Genomic DNA, 24600 nt, shown 5'->3' with positions numbered 1-24600 from the left:
GAAAATGCAATGCTTTTTTTTTAAACTTTAGTGCGATTCCTTTACGGTGTTTAGCAATTTTTGATCCTGAGCATTTGTTCCTGTGAACATGAAAATACGTCTGTAAGGCTTACCTTGCGGCAGCTCTAGCCGCTACGCCGAAGAGGTGAATTATTTGAGGATGTCAGCTGCTGCTGCAGGAAAGTGAAGCCTGACCTTTCTGATGCATTTTCAGATCCGTGCCTCACCGTCGGTGCCGAGGCTTGTGGAAACGTTCCGTGCGAACCAAACAGTGACAACTCCGGGTTCACCTGCAAGTGTGCCATCGATTTCTTTTTCAATGCCACTGAGAAGCGGTGCTACAGTAAGTTTCCCTCCCGCAGTAGTCTCAAACTGCGCGAAAAAGAGCTGAAAGAAGAGCTATATTTACGACACAGACAAGCGCCGATATCCAAGTTCGGAAAGTCAGGAGGCGAGATATGGCAGTATTAACATACATACCATAAATTGTGATGAGTTATTATTACTGCACAACAAAAATACACCCTGGCATCAAACTAAGCATTGAGACGCCGAGCAAAGCGTGAAAGCCTGCGAGTTCGATTAGCAGCGTTTCAATAGGCGCTGTCTAGTCTGTCTGTCTTTTTCTTACCCTCTTTCCGTCTGTACACTCCGATCGCATGTGGTGAATATCTGAGTCTGACATTTTGTGCCCACAGCGTGGCCTCTTCAGAAAACAAAAAAGAAGTGTTTCAGAGAAGGGCCTTCAAATCGACTGAAATTATCTCTGCGTGTTGAGTTGCGGGAAGCTCTATGAGTTAGTCCAGGTGGTTTAGGTGCTTCCGCCTCGTATGCCCAGATACTGAATTCGATAGCTCTCTAGCTACTCCGTTGCTTCAATGGGTCTATGATTGCTTCACCGGCGAACAAATTAATGGGACACTAAGGACAACTGGGTCCAACATTTAACGCGATAGCGTTAAGGCGGACGTTCTGCGAAGGCCCCGAGTTCTCAACGAAATTATTCAATGGTTCACAACAAAATTTCCGGTTACATTCGCTGAAAAGGCAAATGGTCGAGCCGGAACTTACAATGCTGACCACAGGGCTGTGTGCAAGGCGCCTCCTTCTCGGCCTCTGAGGGACGTTCGTTCAGTGCGATGGTTTAGGGGCTTTATGCGACCACCTGATAGCGCGCAGTTAGCAGCGCTATCGCATCACGCTCTTTATGTCACTTAAGCATCCCCAGATTTCCTTTCAATCCCGGCTGAGCGTGAACGCGTTACTCTTAGAACTTATGCAGTGACTATACATGTATGTATGTATATATGCATGTATGTATGTATGTGTGTGTGTGTGTGTGTGTGTGTGTGTGTGTGTGTGTGTGTGTGTGTGTGTGTGTGTGTGTGTGTGTGTGTGTGTACGCACGCACGCACGCACGCACGCACGTACGTACGTCCGTATGTATGTATGTATGTATGTATGTATGTATGTATGTATGTATGTATGTATGTATGTATGTATGTATGTATGTATGTATGTATGTATGTATGTATGTATGTATGTATGTACACCTTTTGCCCGAAGTACCCGAGCAGCAGGTTTTTGCTTCCGGACAGTATAATGGAGCCTTTACGGCACCCCTAAAGACCGAAAGGTGTCCAAACGTGAGGGCAAGGGTTCACGTTCCTTTACACAGATTCAGAGTTTAAAGGGACACTGAGGAGAAATTGAAGTTGGCTTGTATCAATAGAATAGCACCTCCTGATCACAAAAACGCCACTCTTACTGAAAACAAAGCTGTTGTAATGTAGAAAATAACAAGAACCAAAATACAAGCGTCGCCGCCACAGGCCAATCTCGCAAGTACAAGCGTGATGACTTCCTAGGACAAGAGGCGCCACCTTGGAGGAATTTTCCTTCATGGACACCACGAATCTCTGAGGCTAGCAAAGGAAGGTTGCGCACCGCACCGCTAGCCGTCAGAAATCACGGAGTCTGCGTTTACGTCACGTATCACGTCACTCCGTTCTGTGACGTCATAAGAGTTCTCCGTGTCGTCATAAGAGTTCTCGAGTTTGAATCAGAGCGGCGGGAAAAACTTTCACAACTTCGAATCCAAATTTCTTTGAAATAAATGCATCTTTCGCGCCCGGACCAGCGGCAACAAGGCCATGAAATGCCGAAGTATCAGATTTTGCTAACAAAAAAAAATGATAAGAGTTCTCCTCAGTGTCCCTTTAAGGGCTGCCATAAGTGCTTCGCTAGGCGTCCAAGAAAGAAACCACCATTTCCCCGGTTACTTCTGGCAAAGGCGGCACGTATCGGTGGATGGACGGACGACGGATGGATGGACGGATGGATGGATGGATGGATGGATGGATGGATGGATGGATGGATGGATGGATGGATGGATGGATGGATGGATGGATGGATGGATGGAGTGAAGCCCTTTACAGAAAAGTATCAAGCGTTCAGACGTTTCCTCCTCCTCCCCGCACGCAACGCACAACGTGTCTATCTCGTGGTACCTGACTCAATATGTCTTAGTCCGCAAAACTCCCGTCCTGGCCTCAAACAACAAAGGACTTCCCCTACAATTATCATAGATATTTTCTTTGGCAATTTCCTGCTTAAAGATCCTGTATGTTCCCAGTGCCGACTTCGTCAGCATCCCTGTTATCCAAAGGGCTCTCTTTGTTTGGTTAACCTTTTTCTTAACCGATAATTGCTGATTTTCCCCCTACTGCTGTCCAGATATTTGCTTGTCAATTTTCTAGTTCGCGTTCTTCATTTCGTGTCAACGTTCCTTATGAACAGGTGTCTGAAAACCTTCCTAGTCCACTGCTTTTCCCCCATTTTTCTCAATCGCTCCTCAAATGCTATCTTACTGCTAGCTTCTCTACTCTCTAATGACGCCCATCCCATATAACCCTGTACCCCCCGATTTGGTGTATTGCCATATGCTTCCAAATCTAGCCTCCCTGCACCGCGTTGTTTGATTCATAACCTAGCTTGAACATCTGGTCTCATGCACAGGACCGCATTGCCGAAAGTCAGGCTAGGAACCATCACCCGTTTCCAGATCCCTCTTAACACTTCATCCCTATTGTAATTCCACAGTGCCCTATTTTTCATGATAGCTGCATTCCTACTAGCTTTATTGATTGCATATTTTATTGCTCTGTCAGATACTAAGCACCGTTATTTATCCACACCCCAAGATGCTTGTACTCATTCACTACTTCTATCGTGAACTCCTGTATTCTATGCTCGCCGCCCTCATTATCAAATATCATGACTGCAGATTTTTCCTTACTAAACTTCAAGCCTAGTCTATCTCCTTCAGTACCACAAATGTCTATCAACTTCTGCAAATCTTCCTTGTTGTCAGCCATTAGCGCAATATCATCCGCGTGTTGTTTTGGAGCGGACATGCGGCGGCTGTCGGAACTACAAGCGCCCGGATCATGCCGACGCGCCACGAGATGGCGCGCGAGGTCGCTATCGCATTTGCTCTAGCTGGGGTTACTAAAGCCTTCTCAATTTTTTTTTACAATAAAATCGATTCTGAGGCTCTGTCTTGGCCGTTTTTAGGAAGTAAAAGACGCAGTTATTGCCCAAGAAAATTGCGGTCGAAAATTTTTTCCGCCACCGCACAAAACTGGCGACATTGATAACGAAAAGGACTCTATAATCACCGCTTGGAATTAAATCGCCGTGTTCCCAAGTCTTCAAGATCTGCTTTGAAAGTGTATCGACGCAACGGCTTTTCCTTTGATAATGGCCGAGGATGGCAACACCTGTATTTCATTCCTGACCTTTCCTTTGTTATTAAAGCTCCGTTATCAGTGAAAGTATCATATTTGTCATAAGACCGAGGTGATCTATCGACACAGGCCAAGTTAAATTTGTCCTCAGAGTGCCTCTAAATCCTCTCCGCGCGGTAAAGCCCAAGTGAGGCCCTTAATGCACAAGCCTGCTGCCTTGCCATTCATCCGCCCTGTTCCTCATTGCAGACATAAAATCGTGCAAAGTGAACAAGTGTGAACGTGGACTGTGTGTCGACCAAAACGGCACCTTTCCGGCGAGCTGCCAGTGCAACGACTACCCCGCCCTGACACTGAATTGCAAAGGTGAGGAAACCATTATTGCGTGCTACTATCACACCAGCCAAATAATTCTGTACAGGTAAGCCAGAAGTGAGCACTTGGTGAAAAATACCGCTTCAGTAGTCGGGCTTCACTCGGTTTGGGTGTATAAAGTTAAGTACAAGTCACTGGCTGCTCGATTTCCCATTATCGAACTCGTATTGTTTATAATATCGTAAAACAACCGTCTAAGAGCTTCTGTTTTCTTTGCACTTGAATACCGAAAGAACACATAAACCTCTGGGCACTCTCGGGAAGCCAATTACAGTGTTTCGTGAAGGCGTGTGAACAGCCAAGCACGCATCTCTTGCACAACGCGTAGCATTTGTAAACTCCCTGCCAAGGACTTACGCGGTAATTTTCGCATAACGAAATGGCTTGAAGCAGCCTCTCGGTGCGAATTGAGAGGACGCCTGGATGTACTCAACACTGAAGTGAAGGAGGCAGCCTTCCTTGTTGGTGGTCGACGTTTTGCGCTTTAAGATGAAAGGAGCTGTGTACTGGAGTCACGAATTTTTCCCTCTCTTGTCGATGTTGTTGGATCCAGATGTTGACATGGAGTAATAGAGGGCGGGTCTCGTGAGTGACCCGGGGGACGTACTTCACGGCTGGTGAGTTTCAGACAGATGTGTAGGTCTTCTGACGTAGAAAGTTGGAAGGCTATCCTCAAGAAGGTATTTATTACAATATGTACACACCGAAAGATTTCAGCCTCTCCGCTTTAACTAAAACAAAATTTCAAACTCCCGCGACTCCGAACCACCGTCGGCCACCACATGACCAACCTGTCCGGCCGCCGCTCAAGGAACTCGCGTCTCCAACCCCCGGCCCCAGGACCACCACCGGCCACACACGCAACCGATTTGTCCGGCTGCTACACACCAACCTTCCGCGCTCTCCTTCGCGCGCACTCATCTCCTTGTATTCCCGCCAAGAATACATCCTCAGCCAATGGACAATCCTCCCGCCAAAAACTTTTTCTTTAGCAGCCAATAGGTCACTTTCCCGCCACCTTTCAGACGGACGATGCCACAACGCAAAAGAAAAGCACACAATATCGAACAGACGCCTTGCTGCAAGCTGCCGTGGCCAGCTAGAAGATGCCACAACGAGAGGAAAGAAACACAATTTACAACATATGCGTTGCTGTTAGCCACTCTGGCTAGCTAGCAAGAAGGTTAAAAAAAAACGCACAGCGCCGGTCTACCCGAGCCATTCTGTCGTCGTCTCGTGTTTCAGACCGACCGAATTCCAGCAACAAGCCATTGTTCACTCGCTTAGGCCGAGGCAGCCGATACTCGCGCGCGACGCCATTTTCAGAGCCTCTCCCCTCTGTCGGCGCGTTCCCCTGCTCCCCTTCGGCGGCACTCCTCACGCCTTACCACGACGTGCGTTAGCTGCGTCGTGACAAATGGCAAGCCCGAATAATAATTTTTTCCAGTTTCACGCCAATTCTCACTAGGAGATCAGTAGGAAGTCCCGCCCAAGACTAACACTTCTGACTAAAACCGCGTGGAACATTTCATGGCTTCTTTACGTGCCATCTGGATACGCCTAACTATAGACGTTCACCGTAAAAATGTGCGCTTGAAAATTAAATTTCATATAAAAAATGCAAACTCCAACGTGTCATTTGGCACTGATAGCGCCGCTTGGCAAGATGTCTTGCGGTCATACGGTTAAGGGTTTAGACTGGGTGTATTGGCGTTAATGTTTTGGATAGGCTTAAAGTCTCTATTCCCTAAAGTGGCCCAGTAACTCTCTTGATAACATGTTTAAATGAATTCTACTGTAATCGTTACAGTTCAGTGCTAAGCATGCACGCGCAGAATTGTGAACAGTAGCAAGCACGCATGATTAAAAAGTGAAGAAATTCGCCCGCTTTGTTGCCTAGCCTAAAAGAGCCGCTCATACTCATATTCATGCCCCTACCCAAATATACAATATCAATGAAGAACGAACTACTACCTCATTGTCTTTGTGTCGCCCGTGCTCGATTCAGCTTGCAAGATCAATCCTTGAACTTGCTTCCCGCTCGGTTATTTCTTTCCAAGTGAAGGACGACGTGCGGAAAGGATGCGAGCAGAAGGGTATGGTTGCCAGAATAAACCCCGACAACAGCGTCACCTGCGTGTGCCCACCAAACACCAAGCTCATTGACGGTGCCTGCAAACGTGAGTACATGCCTGTTTGATGCGTCCCGAAGGCGCACTGACATCGGCACATTGTGGTGCGACACCTATAGGCAAGAAGACAACAACCCTCTTGTTAGAAAGCGCTAACAGATGTTGTGGTATCAGCTAAGCGCATCGCAAAGGCAAATCAGAATAAGGGCAGTTAGGACCCTCGATGTACGGAGAGACTGTGCCATGAAAAGAATTTTGATTAGCACTCCATCGTTTATTCAGCAATTCCTCATTCGATGGCCCATTGTTTATTGTTTTCAACGCGAAGCAGAAAAGTATTGAGAATAGATGGGACTAAGCTCATCGTATGATGGAATAACTCCTTAAATTTCTTCCTGCAGTTACTCTTGAATTTAGCAGCGCGCATTTTTGCCGTATGAACTTGTGACACCAAACTCAGTGTAAACGATTGAAATGCGAGTGTTAACTAACGTTCTCGCGTTGGTCACTAGAGGCATCAGGGGAATAGCTATAAACTTATGCTTGCTGACGTTGGCGCTTCGTGCATAACTTGAGACAAATAGCTCAGCCTCTTAACAGCAGCTGCTAGACTTGGCATGCCTGCAAGCCAACTTTCGGATCTTTAGTTGCTGCGATATATCGGCGGTCATGCTGCAGCACGATTCTTGCTCAGTTGATTCACTTCTATTGGTAGCTCATAACTGCAGTTTAAAAAAAGCGTCTAGTCTTGAAAGCGGTTGTAAGCATCTTGCGTTTGCGTCTGGCTGAGTGGTATTTACGAGAAAAGGTAAATGAGCCCGCCTTGTAGCTTGGGCAGTTTTACTAGAAGTAGTTACGCAAGTCATTTAGGATTGCGTCATTTAGCGCATACTACAAATGGGCACGACGCGACGAGAGCGAAACGAAAAAAAGAAGAATAATTGAGCACAAGGCGCCGGAATATGTATAGATAACAACATAATACATTGCGCTGCCATGGTTCATCGATCTGGTCCTGTGAGCAGTCAGCACTCTTAATCTGTGCAAAATCTTTACCCGTCCTCGTCTCGCTACTCTGTAAGCTTAACTCCTATCGATGGAGCTGTGAAATATACTAAAATATGGGCTCGTCCTGCCGGGGATGTGAAGATGCTCTTCTTGAATTAAGTTTTTGTTGCAGCCATTGCATGTCTGAACACCAGCCTGACGTGCAGGGATGTGTGTTTGCTTCCTGAGCGACAAAGGGACAAGCGCTGCTGCCAAAACTGGGATCCTAGCCAATGCGACAGTACGTATTGTTGAAATGTGTTGAACTTCTTTACGGATTATTTCTCACGTGTAGGCTTATAGCAGTCAGCTGTGTAATTGGGAAGATATTTAGCTTCGAAAACGACAACTCATGAGCGTGCGGAAAAGGGCACCGGCTAGAGCTTCATCTGCTGCACCCATTCACATGAGGGTTTACCTGAGCGGAACGGCTGCACATGGCACAAACGGGGCGCTGTGGACTAGCTGCTTGGTGCACTCACGCCGGTTCTCACTAATCAAAGCAACAGTGCAAGAAAAAAAACGGTGTCTTTAGAATTTTATAAGCGACAGTAACCCAGCTGTTCGTGTGCACGTGTTACTACTCCCATTGCGGCGCTTTAGTTTGTGTCAATTATAAATTATGCAGACAAGAAAAATCTGAGGAGACACGCGCTTCAAATCGAATGTCGCGATTCCACCATTTGCGCTATTGCAAGAAAGGAGCAGTCTGCTTGTCACGTGATGCGCCTCGTACTGATTCTTGTTTATGTATATTGAAAACGCCAATGAAGGGCGCTAGCATCTCGGATGCTTCTTCGGTATATTTACATGAGCAGGAAGAATATAATAAACTGAGGTGATATGCTATTTAATACGTTTTGACGTTGAAGCACTTACTCTGGTCACATGAGACTACGTCTCCCCATTCGATATGACTGGCGGGCTTCGCTACACGCAGCTCCAAGAACTTTCGCCTCTCGCTATTCCTTGGGTAGCTGCCTAGGCAAAGTCAGATGCGGAAATAATATCCAGAGCGCGAAGATGGGCCTCAAATTTCCTTAGATGGCGTTTCCGCGGCTGGGACAGAAAAAGGCCAATAGAATATCAGTGGGAGAGCTGAACTTCCATCATGAACACAGCTAGAAAAATGAGTCTGTGTACTTTTCCAAGCAGTCCTTCTCATGCAGGTCACGAGGTTTCTGCGAAAAGTGAAAAAGGAGCTTGCTCTTTCAAAATGCACTGAGCCCCACTCCATCCAGCTCTTATTCGTAACGAAAATTGCGTGTATGAAACTTTATGACAACCCTGATATTTAGATTTCAATTTCAAAAGATTGCATTTCAAAATCGGAGAGTTTTTTTTTTTTTTGCTCCGGTGCGCTAGAACTCCTGAGGACAGTAATGAAAACGACTACGTGTCCTTCATGCGGGAGTTAATGGCGGTCTAGCCTAGTAACAGAAATCCGCAGTTGTTTGGGAAAACGGGAGGTGGTTGCGGTCTTGTAAGTGATTTTTGTTCTTTACCTTTTCTAGCTTTCAGAGTCTCCATTTTTAACGCCTCTTTTTTCCGGCTTGGTGAAATCTGTCCTCAGTGCCCGCTCGAGCAGAAAAATATTGTCCACAGATTTCTTCTTAGCAACCTCTCATTAATAAGCTGAAAGTTATTTCAATTGTTTGAGTTTAAGCACAGTGTGCATAGTGCACCGCAGAGCATGGCGGTGCGAAAATTGAAAAAAAAAAAATCTTGTCGCCGACTGCTGCTGAGACAGTTTCTGAGAACAGGAACGCATGTTTGTGAATTGCAGCGACCATAAACCAATTTCTCCCATCCACAGAAACACCACCCGGTGGGTCATTTTGTCCGCCTGGCTTCGTTGCCGATTCACAGGCTGGTAAATGCACGCGTAAGTATAGCTTTTGCATGGCGCCAAACTACTTGCATTTAACAACAGTTAAATAGAGTGTCAGCGTGCGGTCGTGCGGGCGTGCGTGCGTGCGTGCGTGCGTGCGTGTGTGCGTGGGAGCAGATCTTTTAAGCACCTACACTAACATGCGAGATGGTCATCCCCCTAAAATGTACTCTTGCACGTGCCGATGGCAGTTATGGTTGCGAAATAGTTTTTTTTATTCTGAAACACTGCAAACTGCGCAACCAGTTCTAAACACGACCGTTCAACCCAATTTGCGCCTCTGAAAAGCATACATAACAAAATGACCGTTTTCTCCAAAATGCGTCGCATGGCATTCTAAAAGCCTTGATGCCTCATTCGTCTTTTTGAGCTATTTTTTCCAAGATGCTGTACCGACTAGCTCAAATTTCGGTATTACTACAGCGATGCTGCCATGCTGCTTCCTTTCCTTCACTACAGTATACGCCGAGCAAGCAAGGCTTGCTGGGCCATTAGATACATAATTCAGCAAGGAAGAAATCACCGCAAAAGGAACGTGTAGGATAAGAGGTCGTCCTCTTGAGGTGGGGTACAGCGCCACCGTATACGTGTCTCCTTTCGTATGGTTTCCTTCCATTGTGGTTTGTTCCCTCCTGGAACATGAGGCTGTATAGCATTTTTGAGCAGCTCAAAAGGCGGGGACAAACAAGAAATAAACACATGCAGCGCTGTTTATTCCTTCTCCTTCTCGTTTCGCGCTGATCAAAAATGCACACCCATGACCAACTTTCCCACTTTTCGGTTCTGCTGCATAGCAGAGCGGCATAATGAGTAGGCAGGCATACGTGAACAAAGCGTGTTAAATAGCGCCGCAAATGGTTATTTTTATGTCACAGCGATAGTATGTAGCTGCTTACTGGGGTCTTCATGAGCTGCCAGCGTGATTAGCGCGGACGAGAAGCCTCGGCAAGAAAGCCGTGTGAAGAGGAGGCACAGAGTGGCGCGTGGGTGGTTGATGACGCAAGAATGGAACAGAGAGTGGGTGAGGGCGTGATTACGGCAATGACCTTTGCTCTAACTCTTCCCTACATCATGCCATGACCAAGATTCATCGCTAACGTCGCCCAGGTGTTGAAAAGAGACACGTGTGTGCCTTCTTTGTGACCTGCGCGCTCTTAGCTCGACTGTTTTCGCCTCTGCAGAAGTGCGTGGCGACTGCATGGAGACCCCACAGCGAATGATGTCTGTTAAGAGGCGCCAGCGGTCACGTGAACACATGGCATCGTTTAGACTAGAAATCGCAAACCGTCCGCCCAGCAATTATCGAGTAACGCTTGTTGTGAAGGGCCGGAAAGCTGTCGATCTGTCCTATTCCTGCACCCCGTCGTTACTGCCCGCTCCATGAGCTCTTTTATAAAGCTGCTCGTTGTCACACGCTTTCTTCCAGACGCATGCAACACTACGCACGCGCGTGACTTGTGTGATGCGGGGTGCACCCAGATGGCCGAAGGCACAGCGGAGTACAACTGCAATTGTGGACCGGAGCAGCAGCTGGGCCCGGATGGAGTCCAGTGTGTTGGTAAGCCACCCATGCTGAATGTGTACGTGTCGTCACTTACTGTTTTAAATTAAGATGCGCGTTTAATAACAATTCTTAGCGTAAAGAATTATATGCGCAATAGGAGCATTTCATTACAAATCTTGCAGAGATTTGTGTTTTCTTTTTAACAAATAGGTGCATACCAAGATCATTTCGCCGCCCTATCAATGGGCGCACATATAATGACATCTTAAATGTAGTGGATCGGCTAGTTAGAGCGTGTGCGTCATTTCAGAAGTGCTAAAATTTGACACAGAAACAGGGAGACAGATAGGAACGAGCGCTCGTTCATGTCTGTCCCTGTGTGCGCGTCAAAATCTAACGCTTTCGCCATAACTGTTACAACTTCAAGTTCGCAGAAATAAGCAGCCAGAATGCGAACATTTTAAAGGCGTGTTGTGAATACGCCAAATAATATTTTCATGAAGAAAACAAACTATTTTATAAAAAGCATTTATTCGCTTTTTATGATCAAAACATTTCGTTTCACTCAAGCTTACTTCTAAGAAAGAGTAACTTTTTTTTTTTAACGAGAGGAACCTGTAAGGCGTCTAGCGATTGTAGGTTCTCAAGGCACGCGGACGTTTTAAACAGATCAGCTTCTTTGAAATGCTAAGTTTTAACGGAAGCAGGAAAGCATCTGTTAAGCTTTCTGCTCTGCACGTGATTGCCGCAGCGGTTTATGCACCAATAAACAGAATATAATTAAGGTATATCCTTTGACAGATATCAGCTGCCGCCAAAGTTGACGATTGGCGATGCCGTGCAGGCGTTGGGAGTAGTGTGGGCCTGGTGTGAATGCGTCTTGCGCGTTTTCACAAACATAACTGAAAACACCAGCAATGTGTGCAACACTTGGCAAGTGCAACAACAAAGGCTGTGTTGGAAGTGTAGTTCCGGAAAATTACTGAACTGAACCTCTGCACTATACCAAATGCCACATTGCTACCGGAGCCCTCTCAGACCTCAACCACTAAAATAAGCTCTCGGCATCACGCATTAACTAAACGTTGTGTTCTTTCTATTATCAAACTTTTTAATGTGAATATCGCCTCTAAAGTGTTTGCCCGTTTCGCAAAAGCGACAATTGTTCATTGTCGTGAGGACGCGCATGCTGTTTTCCTCCAAAAGCAAGTACATAAATATATAGATCTGCAGGTAGCTGGAAATAACAAATAAAGTCGCACAACAAATGCTTTCATTTAAAAAACTTTCTCTCCAAAACACCTAAAGAATTTTGACTGTACTTTGCTTCAGTGCTTCGGTATTCGGCTGCCAACTTTCGGTGCTAAAATTTAGTAATAATTTTCAGGCGCTGCTCTCTGCTATGTGGGCGCACTAAGTAATTTTTCTTTGCTTCTTTTGCACTTCGCTTACCAAGATGTGATGTGGGGCTCAATAAATTGTTTCCGCCTTTAGAGAGAACGAAGTGTCACGAAGAAGACATTCTCAAGTGCAGCAAGGACAACAAAGAGTGCGTCTACGAAAACAAGATGCCAGTGTGTCGCTGTCCTCAAAACACTCTTGAACTTGATGGCACTTGTTCTGGTAAGTAGAGCAACTACTGATCGCAGCTTTTTGCTGAACCGCGTTTTTGGTTGAAGATATCTGTTCAGTATATCTGCCCAAAAATTAAATATCTAGAGCAACATGCTAAATGATTACCTCTAACTTTTTCTCCTCCTTTTACTCAGAAACATGCATCTCCGCCATATCTAGCCAGTGTTCTTCCCTGTTCGGAAGATGCGTGATCAGAAACCACCAAGAAACCTGCTCCTGCCCCCCGCCTCTTCGTTGGCATGGTACAAAAAAGAGATGCTACTTGGGCAAGTATTACTTCTACGTGGCGCTAGCACGACACTACATTCTTTTGGAAAATATCTGACTACTATCAATCCCTACAATGCAGGAGAACCAACCCACATGCATGCTTACAGATATCTCTAAGGACTAATCAAGTTGGCCTGCATCTATAGGTTACCGCATTCTGTCGACACTGACGTTACTTTTACTGAAGTTGTAGCTTTTAGTAGAGAGAAAACGCAAAAAAAGAATACAGGTGTCAACAGGCACCGGCCAATTTCGCAAGCAAACATTGTGTGCCGACACAGTTTTGTCGCGGTTCCCAGAGGTCTTCATTCACTTGAAATTTGGGTTCACGGAGTCCTTTTTTATGTATACCACACAGGTTCTAAAACCACGGCGGGAAAATTTTTACATGCAATTTTCTCAGCAAAAAAATGCTTCTTTGCTGGGGACAAACATGAACATACCGTGAAAGATCCACGGAAACGACTTCTGCCCAAAACAAACACTCGACTGGGTTATCCTCAGTGTCCCTTTAAGATCACCAGTTCTATCATATTTAACCAAGGACATACGAATTCGCTAACGTACACGTATGACATGCGGCCCTCGTAGTGCAATTAGAGAAAGCTGCAGTGCGATTAAGGCCAGCAATGTTTCAATCCTCGTGCGTTTCTTCGGGTTTGAAAATGCTTGCCACCGTGTCTGGAAAGCCCTTATAAACGCAAATGACATTAATAAGGGGCCTGAGTCACGTGACTCAGGAAGCTTCTGTTTTTAAGCGTGGAAAACTCATTAACAATAAAAATATTATCATGTAGCCAGCGTACTTACAGCAATGTTTAAAACATCTCAATGCTACTACGCTTTCACAATTATTAGATAAGAACGTGACTTTGAGGGTAATGGCATGTGCTCGTGCAGGTTATTCGTAGCCGAAAGAAGTAGCACACAGGTATTTCTGAGCTAAACTAGAAAACACCTCCGGTTTCGAGCTTCAGCTTTTTTAGCCCAGACCTTGCCAACACCGATCGTAGCTTAACCATTCTTTAGTATTTTAGTGCAGGCTTGTATGGATGTGATAAAAGGTAACGACCTTTATGGAAACTCTACTCAACACTAGTTAAAGCTACATCACTTGTTGTCGCTTCAGTGTCTTAAGAAGTGGAGTCCTAAACAATAGTTTCTAACAAGTTCAATAGGTGTTGGGTCAGCGTTGCTTCAGTGCACTTCCTTTAGCTCGCTATTAGGGCGCAAAAATAAGCCTCGAGAAATACATATTCGATTTCGCACGTAAATGTTTCGAATAGTTCAATTGCATCGTCACTTTTAAGAGGGAAGAGCACGCACACTCAATCATGCATTATGTTCAGGTTTTATGTCTATCTAAAGTGACACCAATTGCGCTTATTTAGTATTGCAAAAATGCAGATACATTGGTTATACGATGGGAGCTGAAGCGCAAACACTGCTTTCGATTTGCTTAGTGATGTGCTTTACTACGCAGATAAACTTCACAAGTACGTAGTGCGTTTCCAAGTGAACGAGACGACGGCGAGGACTGCGCAGTACACTGTCGACGAGTGCTCCGACAAGCACGACATGGTGGAACAATCGGTACGCCATCCGCCAGCTCACTTTCTTTGTGACGATATCTATTTTCCCATCGAAAAGAAGCTATACGATACGATGCAAAAGATACCAATTTATACGATGTATTAATAACGGCACCGTACGTCTCTGAACACTACAATATGACATAAGACACACTGTACGCAACATCTTGCGCCTCTGTTTTGATTAAATAGGCTCCAAAGAGGGAAACTCAAGCTGTTATATTTATTACTCGACCGTAAAAACAAAAACAAAACACGAATTAGCTAAAGAACATATTTACATAGTACTTATTGTATTCCTAAGCGCACTCACAATTATTTTAAAATTATGAGATACGATGCTAGAAGCTATATGCACAGGGTCGTCAACTGTTAGGCGGAACGCGCGAGCGCATGGCCACACTGCGCAGAGCGTCAATGCGTCCACAGTCCGGCCGCGCATCGGAGAATGTGGCAAACGAGATGAGGCATCACCTACAGGTCCCTCTACGCCAGAGCCACTTCGCCTCGATGCGCGGCAGGGTCGAATGCACTGGCATTCCTCGGAGCGCGGTCGCTCGCTTGCGTGTTCACCCTAAATGTGCACGAGCCTGCACGTCGTTTTTTTTTTTTTTGCACCATTACGGAATGCTATTGCCTGTAAAAGAGCTAAGAGCTAGTGCGCAATGCGAATGAAGGTGTGATTAGCTAACAATGCGACCCCCCTGTTGCAGAGCTTCTCTGCTAGGCGGGGTTACGAAGTTCGTGTCCAACCATTCGCGCCGGATTGAACCAATCAAGGGCGCTAAATTCGCATAAGTGACTCCTCGTGACTATCGACTGGGATTGGGCCATGTGGTTCGACAAGGGGCAGACGATCCGCACTGACGCCACCAAAGCTGAATGAAGTGAGCAGCACTGGATATGGACGCAACAGATGCTGTTACGTTTTAGCTCTTTTGTAGAATTATTCCCTGCTAGCCATTGGATGGGAGCGAAACATCCACGTAGGTGCCACCAAATATCTATTGAAGCACATGAAACTGAGTTTTTTTTTATTTACTCAGCTTCTTCCTACACTATACGACAGGAGTCACGAACCTGTTGGTAAGTTCAGGCCGTAAGTGGGCGGTTTGGGCAGCTAGTGAGGCTTTAGCCAGTAAAATAGTACGTGTCTGCACAATACTGTCCTATGAACAAGTTCCTGATGTGTAAGTTGAAAAGCACATCTGCTGTCACTGCCAACCCCTCATACATCGCCTTCAACCCAGTCACAATAAGAGCGTCTACTGCGACGGCACGTGTTGCTATTATTGTCGCCGTTAGTTAGCACGTGTGACAGATATTATAACTGTTTCCAAACGACGTTTATGCGAAAAACTGTGCCGAGTGGCACTTTCAGTGTTCCTCTTTATGTCAGGCGGGAAAGCATAAAAGCTCGAGCTTTTCCCTTTATCGCCTGGTTTTATTAATTGTGAGTTGTAGACTTCTGCTTTAATTTTGTAATCGAGCAGCTCTGCCAAAAATTAAAATGGCTGTCTTGCACTCCCGTCGGGCCCTAAGCACGTTGAGAGGTAATGTAACATACCTCTAAATTTAGCTGCAACTCGTTTTATGTCAACGGACACCTACAGAGAGAAACAGCGAGGAGTAGTGAAAGTCCGCGCACATTGCGTATCGTTTTCTTTTTCTTCCTTTGCAGATTAAAACGGCATATGGAGCCCCACTCAAAAGCATACGGGTTCTCAAGTGCTCGTGAGTAAAACTTTGATATTAAGGGTATCTGGACAGGATTGGAACGGGTTTTGTGAAAGATAACATGATTAGACGTTATCCAGCCTGTCACGTTAGACGCGTATAGCTCAAAAAGCGGCGGGTGTCGCTTCAGATTCGCCGCGGAATCAACCATGAAGTGAAAGATATTTTCGAAGGTTCTTTTTTTTCACAGTGATATTAGCATGTAGGACTATCCGCGATAAAGGGGCGATGCTGGCCGCGTAGTTTGCCGTGTCCGAAAAGTCCTGAGTTCGTGCACAGCCCATAACCGACGTTAATACTAGAGAGGGAGTTGGGCTGTGCAGCAGTAGATAACCCATATTTTCGGTTAGCATTTTTTAATGCGATAGCATTTCGGCTGTAGTCTTGCAAAAACCACCAGTTTTCTTCGCACCTGATTGGTCGACACGGTCGTGGCATCATCAGAACCACCAAATTTAGAAAAGTGACAACTAGAATGTTCGAGTACCTTTCATTGGATTATCGTATGGGATTATACTAACCCGACTCACTCTTCCACTTTAAACCAAATCACCCATTAATCCTCACTAATCCATTTGCATCCATTTTCTGCGGCGGAAAAATGTGAAAATTTGTTTTTGAGGAAGGAAAATGGTGCAGTATCTGTCTAGAATCTCGGCGGACACCTGAACAGCGCCGTAAGGCAGGGAATAAAGGAGGGAGTTAAAGACGAAAGGAAGAAATAGGTGCCGTAGTGGAGAGCTCCGTAATAATTTCAACCACCTGGGGATCTTTAACGTGCACTGACATCGCACAGATACTGCGCCATTTCCTTTCCCCAAAAACCAATTTTCACCGAGGCAGGCACTTGTTCCCACCACGCTGTGCACGGCAGCCTAGCGCCATGATCAGCCAGCCAGCCATGTGCTGGGATTCTCGCAGCGAATCTCGGTCCGTGGTGTGTGACAATTTGGTCAAGCCGTCACGGTGTTCTCTTCTTTCAGCGAGGAGTACAAGGTGGAACTGAACTTCAAGAAGGAGCCGCCCCGCGTGCTACTGGACAAGATACGCTCCTGCGAATACCCCGAAGGGAATGACGGCTGTTTCTTCCCGCCCAGCTTGCATATCGTGAAAGAAAGCGTCTCCGGTGAGTCCGCAAAGTATTGACCGATCTGTACTACACCTTAAATATTTCGCCTGACCCCACTGATACCATAACATTCAGTCTACTTTTCACTCCTTGCTTCTCGGCTCGCGTAGAGGTGACCGAGGAAGACCTCTGCGAGACATACCTAAACCACAACCTGCTCTTTCTGGGCGGTCTCTACAAGTGTAAGAAGGTAAACAACGGACGCTACGCCCTGCAGTGCTCTGAAGCATACAGAACCGTGGCCTCTTTCACTCAAGGCATGCTAGATATCGACATATGCACAGGTGAGAAGTTCCAGCGTTATTAACTCCTTTCAGGCCGTCTGTAGGGCATTTCCGTCCAAAGCCTCACCCATTGGCCCAACACTGCTTGTAGTGGCCGGGCAATCATCGGTGTCAAGCAGCAGTTATACAGGGCTATGCTTTCATAAACCAGCGCGCCGCATACACTGGTAGTGCCTTTGAGAGAATGGAATACAAAATCAGCATTTTCTAACCTTTGTTATTTTGAAACTTCTTTATGTGGTTCAGGATTACTGAATGCAAACATTATAAAAATTCGGACTTTTTTTTCCTTTGAAAAGTCTTTAATGAAGTACACTTGGGCAAATGGTCGCATGCGAGTTTCAATGCAGCGAAGTTTCTCCCGTGCGCCCTGCGCATACAGCATGTATTGCTAGAACGAAATCAGCCTGTTTATATACGTTTGGTGCTGACGTTCCTCACACAGAAATTTATGTGGAAACATTCAGGATCAGCAATCTTCTGCAGTCATGCTACTGCTCCTGTGTTTATGTCACATTTACAAGCGGTACATTTGGTGTCGTCAATTTCCTCACCCGCATGACTGAAAAAAATAATTGCTACATTGTTCAACGGGCCCAGAATGCTTTGTGTAAACACGCTGCGATTATTTAACTTCTGTTTCAGCTCCATGACAAAAGGTCCAACATTTCTCTATGTTGACTACAAGGAAAGAAACAAATTTAAAATAAAGAACTTGTGATGAGTTCGCAGAGCTGAACCCTATCCTCTCCAGCGCATTTTCTCTATGATTTTTTGTTTACTACGCAAAGAGTGCATTTTTGGAATTGCCATATTCCCAGCCACGAGCGTGAAAGCTTTCGTGCGACAAGATTGTGACCACTGACAGGAGCAGCTAGCATAATTTATTTTGACGAAAGTCACGTCAAGGCTTTCTTATACTGACCTAAAGAGCAAAGAGAGCTAATATCGCATGCTTTCACACTCTTCAGAGGAAAAATGTGAAGTGTACTGCACGGGACCGGAGCGTGTGTGCATCGAGGGCAAATGTGTATGCCACCACAACTACTTCGCGAACGCCGAGGGAATGTGCGTTCGTAAGTAACTTTCTCTTTTCTGCAGTCAAGTGCCTGAGTTGATGTGGAAGGTCGTCCTGCGTTTCGGCAGATAAGTGAAAATTTGGCCACAGTTGCAACAGCAGACGACAGGAACTCTTTATCTACCCCAGCGTGTTTTCTTCCTTTAGTCCTTTAAAGAAATCGAAAGGATGGTTTGGTAATGAAAAGAGTAGATGGGTATATTTTTTCATCTTTACTCCAAGTGCGCAAAAGTGGAAATTCGCAAAAACCATTCACTTGAACACGTAGCAACGTATATACTTATGCATTGGACATCTGAAAATCTCAAAACGCTGCACTCTTATTGTTTTCCGTAACCAAAACCGAAGCCAAGATGGCACGACATCTCAAGGGCAAGGGGAAACTTCGAAGCCGTACGGGACGAGATGCGGGAGCACGTTCTCCCCACCGCTTCCTCGCCCCGCTGGGCAAGAGCGGAGAGCGCGCCGAACAGTCCGTACGCGCCGACCTTGCCCAGCCGAACAGAGCGAGCTCTCCCGCGCGCGCGCAGCGGTCACGCCGTCCGTGGCGCTCATGCCGCTGGAGCGCCGGCGCCCTCTATTGTTAGTAAATCAGAATGCTAAGGGTGAACTTTGTCTCCTTTATGATGGCAGCAGGTAAACTGTACACTAAAACTGGTCTAAATTTGATTTTAAATCCTTTAATATATATTCATTTTATAAAATTTATTTAGACAGGTAATATTTCATGCACAAGCGTAAAGTGTACGAAATTCGCATTTATCTAAGACAATTTTGAATAAAACGTAAATGTATGGAATGAGAAAATAATATTTCAACGCAATTCAACGCAGGTGATTTTGCTTAGGATTAGCTTGAAAGGTGTGGCAGAACCATCTGCTTACAAGTAACAGAAAACGAAAGTCGATCAATTTGGCTCCCTGTCTGATAAGAATCGTATCTGTTTTCATTCGAAAATATTTTTACGGCAGCCGAATGAAAGCCTAAAATATGATAATGAGACAATCATCGTTTTCCTAGCTGATTTTATTCATAAATGTTGAGCTTGACATCCCTCAAAAAGCTTCTTGCACGACCACTCCTTATGGTGTCTCGCGTAGTGCTTCCTACCTTTTAAACGCGTTAAACGGTGATCGTCATCAATGCAGGAAAATTCGACTGCTTGGGATTGCCTCCAGCAGTCGTGAGCTGCAGCTCTTGATAACCACACAAAAGCTTTGTAACTAAACTTAAGCCAAAATACCTTTGTCTTCAGCGCAATGTTCCAGGAAGCCGTGCAAGAACGGTGGAACCTGCGAGACAGGAGTGAAGACGTCCTTTTACTGCAGGTAAGTTTTTATTTTTGCTCTTAACATTTTGTGCATCTAGCCTTGTTGTCTGAACTTTCGCATCATAATACTGGGCGTAAACAGTTCAAAAGGCATCATTTAAAAGATGATGCAGCTCCGCCAGAAAAGAGAATTATCGCAACCTTTCCTTTTCATCAAGAAGCACAAAGGTTTGGGCGAGTTGGTGAGACATGCTAAGCGAAGAATGGCGCGGCAGAAACCGACGAGCACTAGAAGAGCGCGCACACAAACGCGATTGCTGTTAATGGGTGCATTTTTCCCGGCCGTGGATTGCCCTGCTGCATGCTAAGCCTATCCTTTTGCGCTTTCTTCTTGTGCTTGTGTCCATGCGTAACTACTTCTAGGCTTAACCTTGATTCTTCATTCGGGCTCTTCAATCTGCATATGCGGCTGGGTCGCTGATCATCAAGAGGTTCGTGGCTTTTGTCCGCATCCTTCGCCAAGAGCCTCGGGGCTGCTTAACTGCTTTGGCTCCCGCTTCATCTTTTCATGTCTTACTCATTTCCCTTCGAAGCCTAACTATGGCGTCTCGCGCGGTTTCTTCATATGTTTTCTTTGCAACACGGGCGCGGCGGAGGTGATGGCGTGTGAGCTACCGTCTGTCTTGTTCGTCTCGTACACTTCATAACGACAAACACTACAGCGCGTTTCACGGCAACCTTCGCCCTAAGATGCAGCGCTCTAAAAACTATTTTGACGGTAAGATTTTGCAGCATCAAATACCTGACCGTAGCCACCCCTTTCTCAATCTCAAACCCGGCGTGTTGTCATCATATAACGTCTTTATCTGCCCGAGATCTAGTCTATGTAACCGCGAGAAGGTTAATCCACTACATAATGTTGACATCATGAATAAGCTAATCAGGTATGAAAGCTGCGTCGCACAAAACTTTTACTTCGTCATGTTGACCGCGTATACAGTGTTTTAAAGCCGTAGCTAAATCTCTGCGAAACTGACCTTAGTTTCCGTCACTAGTTCTAACGCAGGCAACAACAGCAGTAGAATTTCCCGCACGGTATAGGAACTTAGCCAAAGTTTTAATTTTTGATGATTTCGGCAAGTATTGGGCGACAGGAATTATGCGGTGCACCCTTTAGCAGGATTAACGTCCACGGGAGCACGATCGTAGTTAATATTGGCAAAAATTACCATGTAACTATCACTTACGAAGCTGTTCAGGAATAAATAAATGCTTCACTGCCATATCAAGCCAGAAAATGATGCCCTTCAGAAAGGTCCAAGTTACGTCAATAATTGGTGAACTTTTGTAAAATTGTTAAAACAAAGTATTTGGTGTTTAGGGTCGAAATTTAAGCTAACAGAACTAACGTAGTACGACAAGAAGCATGCGTATTAGAAAGTTTTATCAGTTCACAATTTTTACTTCCTTCGTATTACTTCATGTTCATGTTACTTAGCTCACAGTAACTTCCATCATATGGTTGCCTTACAGCTGTCCTCCTTACTTCACTGGACCGACATGCGAGATTCCATTTGGAGAGTACTCAGGTAAGTGCATCCAGCGGATTCAGTAAGTTGGTCAGTCTTCTTAAAAGCCCTGCCTCTTGACTAGGACAACTTCTAATTGTAGTGACGCACCCGCCGGGGTGGCTCAGTAGTTGCGGCGCTCGGCTGCTGACCCGAAAGAGGCGGGCTCGATCCCGGCCGTGGTGGCGAAATTTCTATGAAGAAGTTCTAGAGGCCCGTGTACTGTGCGATGTCAGTGCACGTTAAAGAACCCCAGGTGGTTGAAATTTCCGGAGCCCTTCACTACGGCGTCCCTCATAGCCTGAGTCACTTTTGGACGTTAAAAATTAATAAACCAATAAACCAACCAATTGCAGTGACGCCTTTTTTTGAGTTTCCAGGGTGAAGGGCTAGACATATCGAAGGATATTCACCAGATGATGTAGCAGAGCGAGCTCGGCTAGCGGAATAACAACGTGTTGTCGCCAGTGCCAATGAGAGAGATGTATTCAGGCAAAATTATACACGCTGCTGGCATCAGACTTTTGGGCCATCCAGTCAATTTTTTGGAACGAATGAATCCTCCAAATGGCGAATGCGACTAACATTGGCTTTTTCTCTTTAAGGAAGCTTATTGTGCTTACAGCTACTTTTTGCTTTCACATCCTGCTTTTCTTCATTTCTTCTCTACGTCAGCTTTTTTCTTCATGTGCTGGTAAATATTAAACCCGGTGGGTGGCGTCACGACGATAGCAGTCACGAACTTTAACGGCAACCCCAGAAATAGTAAATCAATCGGGTGCAAAATCCAACCTAAGTGGCGGAGGCAGCCATTGCGACGGCAATAACTGCACAGAAAGAAAAAGCGAATGTTATAAAAGATTCGCAAAAAGCGTGCAGGAATGACATCAGGGGCAGGATAGGACAGGCAGCCATTAGGATCCTGAAGGACATAAAGGAAGCCAAAAAGTAAGCAGGACACCAACGCATCAGTCCGTAGAGGGAAACGAAGACGCACACGCCGCAGTCCGAGCACTCCTACCACGGGCACCACAACCCACGGGCGAGCACAAATCATGTTGACCACGTACTCAGAAACCCTACCACTCTATAGGCTAGGCAGAATGGTATGCGTGCCACCGGATGAAGAACTAGGAAAGTAACAGGAGATATCACTGCTAAGAATACAAAAAAAATACGTACTCAAGCCCAAGACTTCAAGAAATCTACCCAAAAGACTACGAGCCACTATGCGCGCACTGTGTCACAGAAACGGATCTATACCAGAAGGTACAGGACGATATCAGAACAACACAGAACGAGGAAGGATGAAAGACCCGATAGGGGGGAGGGGGTCAGCAGTGGGAGGAAATGCTGTCCAGCTCAGACCGGAAAGTTCAGCGGGAGATGACCGAAAAGGAAGAGTGGCTGCAAGGTCCAATGAACTCCCGGTATAGGGGTACCTACCACTAATTTTAGTTCCAATTAAAATGTTTTCATCATCATCATCATTAACGCTTGGCGACCTTTTTTCTCTTATCATCGCAGATACACAAAGAAAGCTGACAGTGGTGGGTGTCGTTTTCGGCGTGCTGATAATGCTCTGCCTTGGGACAGCGGCCGTGTACATACGCAAGTACGAACCGTTACCTCAGGCTTTTACTCGACGCTAGCTCCGTTGTATTTTTCTTTGTTTCTTATAGCGAATAAAAAGGAAAACGACCAGGCATAGGTATAAGCATATACGCATGGAACACATTCTGTGTATAAAAAGCCAGGCTTCAGAATCGCTTCCTAAAATAAAATTTTCAGGCAATGCTAACCCAGATTCAGTTAAGCAAGAGACGCAACATTACTAGTTTTAAAGGGATATTTAGAAATTCTCATTACTTGAAGACAACTGAGAGACCGCTAGACTGGCGAGTATTCGAGCGGAAAATTTAACAGTTAAAAGTGCTCCGCGACGCGATATCAGGTCATAGAAATCGAGACCAAAACATTAAATGAAATTGAAATGAAATTGAAAAACAGTTTAACAATTTAATTCGGGTATAAGAGGTGGTACCGGCAGGAGTTCTTCCACAGCATCAGCGGCCATTTTGTGAAACGCCGTTTATTTGTATCGCTCACTGAACACTTGTTGAGCCATTTCGAACTCTTCTCAAACTGAAACGGGATGGTTTAGATCTGTTAACTTCCGGAAAAGAAAAGCAGAATTTTATTCAGTGAACCGCGCACTCACAGTTTTTATTACTGCCAAACTTTATAAAGATCAGGAGGATGACGTTTTTAATTGACTAGGGCAGCACTCGGGCCACATGTGCTACGTCATGCACGACGAAATCTGCAATATTTGCAAACGGTTTTTTGTTGCAGTGTGACCTTCTGCACCACACCTTTCATGCGTGTGTGGAAAAAAAAGCACTTTTACTAGGCATGTCGCTCAAGGATGTTCCCAATATACCGTTGAGCTGTGCAAAAAGGTGCCCTCCGTACAACTACCTCTCCAAACTTTCGATTTTTGCGTGTCCTTTTTTTTCCTTGCAGGGTGCAGAACAGGAACTCGCCCAACGAGGATCTCTAAGCATGTCTTGGCAACGCCTGTCACTCACTCATTACCATGTCATTTAAGCGCTGATGACGAGTTTCCGCGCTACTCTTTCCTGCGCCTCGCTCAAGTTCGATTAAAGCATCTGGCATACCCCCGTTGAAGCCAGAAGCAAATAAAGGTGCTGCGGGCATGCACATTGCTTAGAATCCAAGGAGTCCCCTCTTCTTAAGTGCTCAGGAATTCACGCCATGTTGTAACTATTGGCAACTCTCTCACTGCATGTTTTTTTCTAATTGAATGTCTTTGCACATTTTGTGCCTGGCTGCAGAGTGGCGATAAAAGTGGTCTCAAAGCCGAGCATCGCGATACAACATCAATACAGGCAAAGGGTTTCCAACATGAGGGGCAATGCCTGTACATAAAAATTCCTGAAAATAAAGTGGTGATTACGAGGAGTTGGTTTTGTGAACCTTCATTTAACTGTTGTTTATATATTCGTGAATATATTAATTTATTTTTCTACTGATACACCAGTTTAATATAGGTTTTATGCAGCTACAAATTGTGCGTAACGAAAAAAAATTAATACTAACTGTATCAGAGATAGTTTGTAGCAATTAGGAAATGCACGCATAAAATCACTCCATCAGTACTCAAAACAGCAAAAGTCGGAGTACTATTCAGCGTGCAGCGCTTCTTGTGAAGTGCAGATGCAGTGTAGCCTTACGATACATGCGCTGAAAAGACTGTTTCGGCAAGTAGCCGCATGAGTTTTATATTTCCATTTTTGTTGTGGTCGAAATTTCCCA

At 45.4% G+C, this 24600-nt stretch overlaps 1 protein-coding gene across 1 annotated transcript in view; it reads left to right on the top strand.

Annotated features, from left to right (window-relative positions):
* Positions 1-24246, top strand: part of LOC144136259 (uncharacterized) — a 56636-nt gene extending 32390 nt beyond the window's left edge. The window contains exons 15-31 of the mRNA XM_077668458.1: positions 215-343; positions 3999-4115; positions 6185-6304; positions 7437-7544; positions 9120-9188; positions 10621-10752; positions 12193-12321; positions 12468-12599; positions 14087-14196; positions 15877-15929; positions 16916-17058; positions 17172-17345; positions 18317-18421; positions 19679-19751; positions 21227-21282; positions 22789-22876; positions 23788-24246. Coding sequence (XP_077524584.1) covers positions 215-343; positions 3999-4115; positions 6185-6304; positions 7437-7544; positions 9120-9188; positions 10621-10752; positions 12193-12321; positions 12468-12599; positions 14087-14196; positions 15877-15929; positions 16916-17058; positions 17172-17345; positions 18317-18421; positions 19679-19751; positions 21227-21282; positions 22789-22876; positions 23788-23824 — 1775 coding nt within the window. The 3' untranslated portion in view covers positions 23825-24246. The remainder of the gene's footprint in view (positions 1-214; positions 344-3998; positions 4116-6184; positions 6305-7436; positions 7545-9119; positions 9189-10620; positions 10753-12192; positions 12322-12467; positions 12600-14086; positions 14197-15876; positions 15930-16915; positions 17059-17171; positions 17346-18316; positions 18422-19678; positions 19752-21226; positions 21283-22788; positions 22877-23787) is intronic.
* The last annotated feature ends 354 nt before the right edge of the window (positions 24247-24600 follow it).

This window comes from Amblyomma americanum, chromosome 6 (genome assembly GCF_052857255.1).
Source record: "Amblyomma americanum isolate KBUSLIRL-KWMA chromosome 6, ASM5285725v1, whole genome shotgun sequence".
In the NCBI taxonomy this organism is placed as follows: domain Eukaryota; kingdom Metazoa; phylum Arthropoda; class Arachnida; order Ixodida; family Ixodidae; genus Amblyomma; species Amblyomma americanum.
This window is presented reverse-complemented; position numbering and strand designations above follow the sequence as displayed.